Source organism: Mastacembelus armatus, chromosome 1 (assembly GCF_900324485.2).
Source record: "Mastacembelus armatus chromosome 1, fMasArm1.2, whole genome shotgun sequence".
In the NCBI taxonomy this organism is placed as follows: domain Eukaryota; kingdom Metazoa; phylum Chordata; class Actinopteri; order Synbranchiformes; family Mastacembelidae; genus Mastacembelus; species Mastacembelus armatus.
The window spans coordinates 15,466,630-15,478,731 of record NC_046633.1 but is presented as its reverse complement, the minus strand read 5'-3'; the positions used below and the strand labels follow the sequence as shown (position 1 = coordinate 15,478,731).

General features: G+C 39.5%; 1 protein-coding gene across 1 annotated transcript; it reads left to right on the top strand.

Annotated features, from left to right (window-relative positions):
• Nucleotides 1-248: 248 nt before the first annotated feature.
• Nucleotides 249-10,796, top strand: ccdc40 (coiled-coil domain 40 molecular ruler complex subunit). The gene is made up of 19 exons (XM_026302439.1): nt 249-486; nt 876-1,009; nt 1,282-1,375; nt 1,751-1,878; nt 2,200-2,283; nt 2,724-2,943; nt 3,357-3,514; nt 3,630-3,752; nt 4,503-4,624; nt 4,836-5,079; nt 5,939-6,121; nt 6,289-6,534; nt 6,718-6,931; nt 7,184-7,353; nt 7,435-7,526; nt 7,874-7,994; nt 9,261-9,449; nt 9,528-9,686; nt 10,135-10,796. Exons 2-19 carry the CDS (start codon nt 878-880, stop codon nt 10,384-10,386), a joined length of 2,931 nt encoding a protein of 976 aa, XP_026158224.1. The 5' UTR covers nt 249-486; nt 876-877; the 3' UTR covers nt 10,387-10,796.
• The last annotated feature ends 1,306 nt before the right edge of the window (nt 10,797-12,102 follow it).

Genomic DNA, 12,102 nt, shown 5'->3' with positions numbered 1-12,102 from the left:
ATGCTCCCACACTCCTGACTACAGGCGTTTCTTTGAAGGAAATAAAGTTTTGCTGTTTGATTCCTCTGACATAGTACGCAGGTGTGTGACATCCGTGTCTCTGATAAGCACGGTGGTTTAAACGGGTGCACCGCTGGTGTAACTTTGTTTTGTGCAAGTTGCAACAGTTCCGTTTCATTCAACAGTTAGTTTTAAAACGCGGTTCGTCTTGACATCGGCTAATCGCTGCATCCTTAACTTATTTCATTGCTTTCCAACACTGTTTATTCCGCTCTGTCTGCTCTATGACAGGTTTAACACACACAAACAATTGGAGGGAATGGATGTGACCATGAAAACATGAACGTATTCGCTGTTATTGGTGTTATGCCATAACAGCATCAGGTTGATATCGTCACTGCGCCGCATCTCCAACGGAAGTTTACAGTTGCTTAGCAACGTCTCTGCGCTGTCTCATCGGTAACAACAGGCCTACTACGTTGATAAGTAAGTACAGCTGTAAGTTAAAGGAAGTTATTACTAAGATCTTCAGGAATACGCTGTAATTCAAATATATTCGTTAGCTGTCCGCTGTTGTAACTTTAGATTAATGTTTTCCTCAACCTCCTGTGCCTGAACTTCAGCTACAGCTAAGCTAACGTTAGCATTAGGAAGTAGCTAACTTACAGCGTTATTTTTAATGCTCGCTTTAAGGGTGTCATGTTTTCGGCAGAGACCAACAACAAATGTGGAAAGCTAGCATTAATAAAACCAAAACAGCATGTGCTAACACAAAAGCAGTATGTTTATCTATCTTACATACAATAGTTAGAGAAGAGGAAATTGTGTTAAGAAGCAGGTTTGCTGATGTAGCTAACAGACCTGTGTCATAACAGGTATGCAGAGTGTTGGAGGAGAAGGAGGCAGGGAGGAGGAAAGCTCCAGCCACGGTGACACAGACACCAAAACACAGGATGCAACAGACAACGCTGCAGAAGACTGTGGAGTGACTGTCCCGCCTGCTCAACAGGTGTAACAGCTGAGGAATCAGGAAGAATCAACCAACTTTTTATGCTTTTTAATTTTAATTTTAACTCCTAATGCAGACATAGATAAATTTGTTTCTTTTCTTTTTTTTTGTTTTGTTTTTAAGTCGCACCGTTATGTACAAAATATAACTTACCACCTAATTTAAAAGTCTGAAATGTGGCAATGTAATGTGGATCTGAAATAATAGTGTTTAAATTGTGATTTGTGACAAGACCCTTACATATGCTGTCTTTGTCCCCTTGTGGTTCACAGAGCCCATCAGTATCTGAGCCTGATGAGTTGGTATACCAGCCTTACCCTGATCTCAGTGGTGCAGAGGAACACTTCCCCGGCGCCACAAATTCAGGTCGGCCACACATTTTACAATTTGCAATTCAGTATTAAACAATACAGTACAACACATCATATTACAATTCTGTATGATATAATTTATCATCCTGAGAAAAATTACATTGGAAATTAACACAGAAATCAGTGTAAATTATATACAGTAAGAAGGTTACAAGTAGATATTGTTCCATAAGATAACAGAAAGAGTGTAACATGGCAGCAAAGATGCCAGTTTATGGAGAAAAACAAATATTTACAAGATAATGAAAAACGTGAAAATGCAGAAATTGCATCCAAATACATATTTTCATGATTCAGGCAGTATTTTTAACTTTTCATGTTTTCATTTGTTTATTGTTATAAAAAATGTATTTTATTTTCTGTGTTTCAGTGCAAGATAATATTGATCATGTGATGTTGACACCTCACCTGTCAAACCTTAACATATCAGAAAACATGGATGATCAGGAGAAGGAGGCAGAAGATGAGGAGGAGTTCATTGTTCTCGACCCTGAACATGTCAGTAGCTTTTTCTTCAATAGTTTTACTATCAGTTAAACAAACAAAACAATACACAGAACACTTTGTCACACTGTTCCTCAGGGATAACAGTAGTATCAGTATCTGATCTGTGTCTATAGTAAATTAGTGTATTAGTGTAGCACTTTTCAGGAAGTATACATCGTACAGCACAGCCATCCAAAAGCTACAGAATGTTAGTTCTGCATAGAGGTACATTTGCTTCAATTTACAGCCAAATGTAATACACTGAGTTCAGAAATACTACTAGTTATCTTGCTAACCTGCTGTCATGCCATTGATATCATGATCTGTTGGCAGCCCTTGGTCAAAAGGCAACAAGCTGCTCTTAGCAGCCAGCTCAGGAAGCAGCTAGAGAGGACTGACATGGGACTGAAAGAAAAGGTTGGTTCCTTTTTTGTTAACAAGTATTTCTTCTGGTTTCTTCTGTGCTTTTCTTCCTTGCCACTATTAGTACTCACAAACACACACACACACACACACAGAAGTAAACACATGCAGTTCCCATACACATACAAGTCAAATTTCATTGTTTTTTAATCTGTGGGGGTTTTAGTATGTCCAGGAGATGGTGCTGTTGAACTGTAGAAATTTAATTTGCACTTCTGTATTTTGACTATGGCTGGAGTATATGCATTATAAGGTCCAGCATAATATAACAAAAACCAAAAGCTGAATTAATCAAAAAAACTTCCACAAGTGGAACAAAATATCTTTGGCAAAGAATTTGTTCAAGAGAAAATCAGTCAAACAAGGACTATTTAAAATTGTCTAGACAGTTAGTTCTCTGATTCCTGTCTGTGTTCCCTCACCCACTGCTGCAGATGGCAATAGAGAAGGCAGATGATAGCCACACCCTGGAGATGGGTGTTGAGATGTTCAGGATTCAGGAGCAACTGGCCAGACTCTATACCACACTGGAGGACCGTAATCAGACCAAGGCACAAGCCGAAGTCAAACATCAGCAGGCACAAGATCAGCTAGAGGCAATGAAAAGCAAATTTTCCAGTACTACCAGCCAGGACAGCAAAGCCAAAGCCAGTGGTGAGACTGAATTGCTTTTTTGGTGGACATAGCTTGTTTCTGACCTAGGATTCTGTTCTATTATATAATATTTATGTAGTATTTACTTTAATTGGCAAGTAAAAAAAACTTTAAAATCAGTTGCTAAGTTAGTCAGTAACACACTTTTAACTGTGCAGCCATGTCTATGTATGGAAGTATGCATACCTAAGCGCTGTGTTTTACAAATATTGTTTGTTGAAGTTTGTGTTTTTGGGAAAGGTCAGATCACATTTCATGCCATATTTATGCAGAAAACCCGCCAATTGCAAACAGTGCCATTACTTTTTCTTGCAAATGTATATCTGGTACTGTGTTAGACTATTAGCCTATGTTTTCATGCTACAGATTTGAAGCCTTGCAGTTGTGTTTTCTCCATTGTTCCTTGTTCATAGCGTCCCAGCTGCAGGCAGAGATCGATAACCTTATGCTACAGCTCATCTTCACACAAGGAGTCAGTGAAGATCTGCGTTCTAATGTCAAAGTCATGAAGAATGCCACACGCAAAGCTGGAGTGGAGAAGACCCAGGCCGAAGAGCAGAAACTGAAGCAGGTGGGCAAGTTGAAATCCCATCTCGTCAAAACATTAGATTCAAAATTTTGTCTGTACAATAAATTATCTCTGACTGATTTACAGCTATTGATTGAAAATATCCCTGTGTCATCAGGATTTATATGTGGAGCATCTAACAAAGGACATGGAGAGGCTGACACAGCAGATAGCCATGTATGAGGCCCAGACCAATGCTCAAACAGAGGAGACAAAAGCAGCCAAAGAGGCACTCTCTGAGGTAACTGCACTATGACCTAAGACAGTATTAACCATAAGTGGAATGTGCATTAGTCACCAAACAGATACTATAAATTAGTTCAGCTATTATTAATACAACTATTTACATTAACTGCCATGAATCTATATAAGATTAAAGCTATATTGATATATTTGGGTTCATAAGTACTAGCTGCAAATAAAACACACATTATTGTTATCAATGAGGAGCTCAAATGTTAGCAAATACATTACTTGTCTATTTATGTATCCAGTAAATACTGAGCAGCATTAGAAATTATTTGGAATTGTAGTTCTGACCAAATAATGAATGTGTAGCTCTGTTGTTATCTCCAGACATGAATGTCAGGCTCTTTAGCTGCTTTTTTTAGTTATTCACTATCTCTGAATGCAGTGTGGTGCTGGTTAGGCTACATATAGTCAGTTTAGCAGATTTCTTCCTTTAAAAGGTGAAGCAGAAAAACAAAATCTTGAGCTAAAACATATAAAACACTTTATAGAGCTTGAGCGTCCAGTGATAGTTCTTCACCATAAGTAACACCAGTCACATATACATACATACATAGTCATTTAATCTATTGTTAATTAATTTTTGATAAGTACAAAATTATATAACTGAAGTGAAATCGCAGAAAACATTGTATATGTGATTGTTATGACTGCACAGCAATTTACAGAGCTGTTGAGGTTTGGCGAAGTATTAATATACACCGGTCCCAACAGAGGCTCAGTTACATTTGTCTATGTGCAGGCTGAGATGGAAATGGAGTCTCTGATAATAGCACGTAAACAACTACTGCAACAGTGGAACAGTAGCCTGATGGGCGTGAGGAGACGAGATGAGGCTTTCGGTGCAATGCAGGAGGCCATTTGGTGAGAGAAAGGGAAATGAAAACAAAATGTAAATCAGGTTTCCACTTATTTGCAACATACCGCATATGTATATAAAACATGTAGGAAGTACGACACAGGATTTGTAAGACATATAATAACATTAATAACTTGGGATTTAAATGGGAAAGCACCACATGAAAATAAAGGCATCCATTCATTCATTCCTTCCTGCTATCTTTGTTTCTCTCAGCGAGGTCGAGCACCAGTTGATCTTACTTGACAGAGAGATTGAAGGCTACAAGAAATCCACCACTGAAGAACAGGAGCAAAATGAGACGCTGACTATGCAGCTGAACTGGTCCCAGATGGACATTGCCACCTCCAAAAATCTGATCAGTCAGAAGCAGGCTCAGCGAGAGGCCCTGCAGGCCCACTACAGCACCTGCCTGCGTACTCTGAGGGAGACAGAGCGCACCTTCGCCAGACTCACAAAAGTAGATAAACGGCAACAACTTCTGTTTTGGTTCAGAATGTCATAGCCAGGGCAATTTTAGACCCTTTTTAGGGGTGCTTAAGCACACCTAAATTTCATCTCAGCACCCCTAAAAATGCTGATAATATTTAATCATTAAGCCTATTGTTTACTAATGTCAGGTTTCGCAAATATGTTAATTTTTTGCGAACTTGTAATCTGCCATGCATGCAAAAGCAATCTAGAAGAAGGAGGAGGTAGCGGTGGATTTCGTGGTGGAGATTAAATCCACAAGTAATTTGAAAAGTAAATACAGTTTTTGACTATTCTGACTGTGAACATTGGGTCGTTAGTACTATGACTTCGAAAGTGTGTGGTTACAGTTCTGTGATGCGAATATAGTGTGAATATTCTCAATAACTGGAAATTTGTTTGTTTGTTTTTTTTCAAAGAAAACAACCAGGTTCAGGTGAGAAAGTGAGGTTAAAATGACACTGACTGCATTTGTCATATCAAACTAATATTAAATTAGAATAATGTTATCAATTGATATGGATAAATTTATGCTATTAGATCATAGATTCTGTGATTAGATGTTAGGTTTGCTATTTGGTTGACAGCACAAAGAAGGAAACAGGAGGACAGTGATGGAAACAAGGGGAGAAGTTTAGTCACAGGGTTTAGTCACCAGAAAGACCACTGGGCATATGGCCCGGTATAAATGCCACATTCTCCTTGGAGGCTGAGCCCCCCTAAAAGTCTTATACCACAGTCGCCCCTGGTCACAATGTCTTTCATGCATCTCTTTCCTTATGTAACTATTCTGCACTCCAGTTCTTAATTTATTTATTTACTGCCTTCCTTTGCGCCATCATTTCTAGGAAATGAACACCCACCAGGCTGAAGTGAATGATCAGAGGAGGCAGCTGGAGAAAGAGAGCGCTGTGCGTCTGGACTTGGAGGACAAGATAATGACTACCATGCAACAGAAGCTCACCCACAACAAGGCTGCCAAGTACTCCCAAAGACTCAGCAGCAAGGTGGCCACTCTTAAGAAAGAAAAGGTAAAAACTGATTTTAGAGAATGTTTCACACTGTCAGTGCGCTCACAATGATCAGTCTACCAAAATCACTTTAACATTACAAAAATAAATGAAACAACACAAACATTATGCTAAGAATTTAATCATAAAAATAGAAGATTTTTGTCTTGCTTATGCTTCCCCTTTAGATGTCTCAGCTGTGGCAGCTTGAGAATGAGGTGATGACCATAGGAGTGGAAAGCAATGAGGTCAGCAAACATCTGGAGAGCCTGGCCTCCACCCAGGAAGGCCTCAATAAGAACATAGCAAAGTACAACAAGATTTTGACATTCAACCAGGACAAGCTGTCTTCCTTCATTACACTGATCGGGCAGAAGCAGGCCACCATCGCTAACTACAACAGAAAGATTTGTCAAATCGCAGCCAGTACTGGGGTGAGAGATTCTAAGGAAGCAGTTATCCTTCATTCTTTGTTTATGTGGATAAGTCAAAAAGAAGAAAAGCTACATGAATTGTGAAATTTATAGCCATGTAAGCAGATGAGGAACAATCTTTACAGTCAGATGTTTGGTAAAATTACATGTTGCCTTTGTGATTTTGTGCACCTCTATTCCCAGCATGAAGACTTGAGTCCTCTACAGATCAAGGTAGAGGCATTAATAGCTCAGATTGAGGAGCTTGCAGCGAACATCAAGAATGACCAGCAGCTGTGGATGAAACGCCAGGGGACACTAGTCAGGCTGACCCAGGAGATAGAGGCCAACAGCAACAACATACTTAAACTGCAGACAGAGTACACTAGCATGCAGCAGAAGAAGATTCGCTTGGAGAGTATGTAATATAATGTAATGTAGCAATGACGTTAGTCCAAGTTTAAAGTCAGTTGTCAGTAATTTGTAACAAACTACTTGTGAGCTTGATGTAGTAAATAGAATGTCTGAGAACGTATCGTATTTGTGAAGTTTTAGGCATTTAACAGTAGCATCTAATAAAGCTTTCACAGTACAACGTAACACCATTCACATAACCTGTACACATCCATCTGTGCTTGAAAATCACTGACACCATCACTAACCCCACCAGGTCAGACTGAAGCAGAGCACCGAGAGCAGACAGAGCTGGAGAAGAATGCAAAGATGCTGAGGAGAGACTTAATAAAGCTCAACACCCTGCTGGGCAGGAACGGACAGCTCAGCCAGGCGCTGGAGCAGGAGAACACACTGATGGAGACAGACTTTCTTCAGAGACTTAAGGCATGGCGTTGTTTAATTAATTTCTGTGGTATTTGAATACTTAGTAATAAACAATTAATCTATGTGATATAATGTATTTAGGAGGCAGAGCGGGAGTGTATTGAGATGAAGATGACACATGAAAAGACACAGGAGGAAAAAGAGAGACTCCTCAACAGTTCGGTGGAAGCCGAGTCAGTCATATATTAATTTTTTGCTTGTTCATAATTATTTAATATATTTATATATGTAGGCCTGTTAACTCAAGGAATTTTGTTCCATAATGAGATATTTAACAAAGAACTACATTCCTACTCAATGTTTTTGTTTTTTGTTTGTTGTATTTATTAATAGATAATTTAGAGAGCTACATCTTGAAGCAATAATTAGTCCATATCAAACAGAATGAAAATCATACAGTAGTTGTCTGTCTTTTTTATTTATTTATTTATTTTTTCCTTTTACATTACATACCTCATATAGTTGATGCTTTTTTAGGCATGTCCTTTGTTGTGTGTGTGTTTGCATGTGTGGCCTGCAGGCGGCAGATCATGCTTTGGGAGAAGAAAACTCAGCTTGTAAAAGAGACTTGTTCAGCTGTGGACTCTGAGGTGGGCCAAGGAGAAATCCAGATGATGAAAGCTGAGATACACCGTATGGAGGTAAACACAGTGCACAGTGTATGATAACACAAAGATACAATAAAGAGTATTATTGTCATATAGCTGTTTGCCTACATACTGTATGTGCAACCTTTTTTTCAACCACAAACATTTATGAAGTGACTATGCTGTTAAAGACCTAGTTATCACAACTAAAAAAAAAAACGCTATATCATATGGTATATCTACCATACCTCCTGAATGTTTTTGGTTTTTATTCATCTTTGCTAGTAAAAAGACAACTCACCTTCAGACCAAGTAACTAAGTTACAAATTGTTCACCTTACATACCAATGGCCTGCAGTAGATGGAAATGGGATCATGGTAGAGTGCTGAGGAAAGATGCAGCAGTCAGAGGCTGCAACAAGGACAATTTTATTACCTCAAAAAATAAAACTATGAAATGATTGTTTACTTTTTAGCTAAATTATATTGTGTCTTCATAGCCTCATGGCTAAGAAATTAGAAAAGAAATTAGGTGCTGGACCCAAAAATGCAGACTCAAAGTACTCAGTTTAATTCTTAAAATAATAGTGTTAGATATCTGACTCAGAAAATGACGCGGAGCTCCAAGACAAGGTTGACAGCAGGCGTGCAGGCAGGTGGTGGCAGGTCCACTGGAAGACCATCAGAGGCTCTGTCCTAGGAGCCAGGAAGGCAAGAAAGTTCTTCAGCGAAAGAAGTGGTAATCAGATACTAACTAGAAGAGATAACTGGCTGGACTATTGTTACCTTTGGAAGTACAGTCTGACGACTCGTGACGAAACGCTGTCTTTTCAGTGCTTGCCTTGATGAGCCAGATGAGCAACAGATGTAATCAATCAGCCACACACACAAACAGAGAGAATGAGAGACGGAGAGGGAGAGCAGGCTCTTTCACCAGGGCTTGGAAACCATTGGACCTACATAATTCATGTCTATATAATAGTCATTCTAATTAGGGAAGGCTGACAACAAAATCAAAGCATACATGTCAGATATTTTTTCTGTTTTATTTATTGAAGCTCTGTGGATTATTCATCATTTTGTAACTTTCTCACCACACAGCACAAAATGAACTTTAAAGAAGCGTCCAAAACAATGACAATGGTTTGGATGAATCGGATATGTAGCGCGAGCAAAATTAATGGCTGGGACTCAATATGCATTCAATACATGCTATCAACAAGGCATTATAGCCTGGTATTGATTTGGTGTCCTTTTATTGATGTTCTGTTGCTCGTGTTAAGTTTGTGGTTTTTCATTTAGTAGTGTTTGTCTGTGCAGGTGCGACTCAACCAGCTGACAAAGCAGCAGGAGCAGCTGCTGAGGGAGAGTGAAGCAACAGTGGCAAGGAGGGAGACCATCATGCTCCGTAGAGACGCCATGGTGCGCACCTCCCACAAACAAACTACAAAGGGTGAGGTGGGCCACCTCATACAAAGCCTTCAACGCAAGATACAGGACACACACAAGGTAGGAGTGGATTTTAGATGTCTTTGGATGTCCCTGAAACATGTTGCATATACTTATATACAATATGCCTTTCTTTAGCATGTGACAGAGTGTGATCAGGTGATCAGGGAGTTACAGGAGAGCCAGGTGAGTCTGAGTAACAGGCTTGCACAACAGAAGCAGCAGCTCACAGAGCTGTGTGGCACCAGCTACGTCCTTGACCCTGACTTCATAAATCTCCAGGATACCAAAGACAGGGTAAGGAGCAAATATTGGAGTGTCCCGCTTTATAACACATACATACATGCTACCATGTTAATAAACTGTGTTTTAAAATGTTTTGTCAGTGTGTATTTATGTTACAGATTTGTAAACTGGTTTGTACCTCAGTGTGTGTGAGTTAATTTAATACAGTACAGCCATTTCATTCTTTAGCTATCTAAGTAATAAATCACAGCTGGTATGTGACGATCAAGTACAGATGAATGTACCCAATAAGTCTTCTGCTGTTGAATAAGTCTAACTGAGGTGTGGTGTTATTAAAGCATTTTTTTGGAGAAGGTAGATATGGCTGTGGATTTATTGACTTGTGTATCTCAGGTTCCATTCACAGAGACCACTCCCACTTTTCATTGTTTTTCCACCTTCTGTGGTCAAAGATGTAAGCAAAAGATGTGCACTCATTGTTGTCTTCCCTTTTCTCTAGAACCTAGCCCACCTGGTGACTTTACAGAGCCGCACCAAGAAGCTGCAGGAGGTGTGTAATGGAAGCTATCAAGCTGCATCCACCAGTGAGTCTATAGGAACTGCTCTGCAAAGCCAAATACAGCATGTGCATGCTGCCAGCACCATCTTGCACCGCGTATGTGAGGAGTTCCCCCAGCACCAGGGGGCGCTTCACAGGCTGTCACTAGCACTGGCAGCGCGCACTCAGGCCCTGGATCAGGAGACATCTTGAGAATGATGGCAGAGTATAGGCAGAGAGTGAGTACAGGAGGAGTGAAACAGATGGAAAGTGAGTAAAAATGAGCTGAAACTAAGAGCAATAGATTAAATAAGTGATGAATTGTGATAAGAATTTGTTTATTGTTTATTTGGGTTTTGGCTTTCTGTTATGCTTTGAGTCAGACACTGACTATGAAACAATGTAAGAAAATAAACACTATGAATGGTAATATGAACAACCAAATCCTATAGTGCCTTTTTAATCCAGTAGCCACTTTGGAAAGTAGTATGATAAAGGGTAATAACACATATAAAGTCCACATTTAAAAAAAAAATAAAAAATTTAATTCCTAAACAACCTAAACCATCCATTACCTATACCCGCTTATTCCTAACTAGGGTCACGGGGACCCTGGCGCCTATCCCAGCTCTCTTTGGGTGAAAGGCAGGGCTACACCCTGGACAGGTCACCAGTCCATCACAGGGCCACATAGAGACACACAACCTCACACACTCACACTCACTCCTATGGGCAATTTAGAGTCACCAATCAACCTGACATACATGTTTTTGGACTGTGGGTGGAAACTGGAGTACCTGGAGTAAACCCATACAAGCACAGGGAGAACATGCGAACTCCAGACAGAAGGCCCCTGATGGGTTGCTGTGAGGCAACAGTGCTAACCATTCATCGACCGTGCTGCCCCAACCTAAACCATTCTGTATAATTATGTGTTAAGTTCATACAGTTTTCTGAAAAAAGGCCGGACAGCAGCACATTTCCCTATAAGTACAATATGTTCTTATCTGTGTGTTAGTGTATCACATTGCACATTTATCCAGATATGTCTTCATAATTGCTACTGAAATAAACTGATCACATCTGTCCTGGTTGGCAATGGCAATTATGTCTGTTGACAATAGCCCAGTATTGTGGATGATTTACGTCATGTTTGTAATATCAAACAATGAAATCAAAAAAATATACTTTCCTCCCTCGACTGCGTACATCTGCTCTACACAGCCATATCAGTGACATCAGCTGCTTTCAACACAACAAACAGTATTACACAACTAATTGCACTCTATATCCTGACTACCCTCTACCCTTTTGTAAGTATGTACTACATAGTACTCATTTTTATTTATTATATATTTATGTTATTATTCCTTCATTTTATTTTAGTTTAGTTGGTTATTTTAGTTATGTGAAGGGAACTCAGAAATAATTTCACTGCGGAGTGTGAACTTTGTTGTGTATCTGACAATAAACTTCTTGAATCTTGAATCTTGAACAAATGTAACTCTTCTGTCACATAGCCAAGCCTTTTTTATACAATGCTGTAGAACGGGTTGCTCAGATAGCATATTCTCCAACTGGCATTTTTTGCCTTGTATCTGTAAGGACTTTCCACAGCACCTGGGGGCACTGGGTGTCACTAGAACTAGCAACATACATGCAAAGGCACTGAAACATGGCAAAACAAGCTCCTTATAGGAATAACTCAGTTACCTTTTTTTCAGACTGCTTGTCATACTTCTGTGAGGCAGTATACATGTGAACCAAGACGTTGATATATTAAACCCATACATGCTGTAAAATTTAAGAATGTCTGTGCTCATTTTAAAGACAGGAATCACTCTGTTACAAAGTTCACTGTCTTCCTTTCCTCCCTCAAAGACCATTTTCTGCAAGGCTTTAATGCTCATAAAGTAGTATGTCAAGTAT

Excerpts from the sequence above, each read along its gene's own strand:
- ccdc40 (XM_026302439.1), top strand. The coding sequence starts at position 878 with ATGCAGAGTGTTGGAGGAGAAGGAGGCAGGGAGGAGGAAAGCTCCAGC. Across the intron at positions 7,354-7,434 it reads ACTTTCTTCAGAGACTTAAG|GAGGCAGAGCGGGAGTGTAT; the intron begins GCATGGCGTTGT and ends TAATGTATTTAG. Across the intron at positions 7,527-7,873 it reads AACAGTTCGGTGGAAGCCGA|GCGGCAGATCATGCTTTGGG; the intron begins GTCAGTCATATA and ends TGTGGCCTGCAG.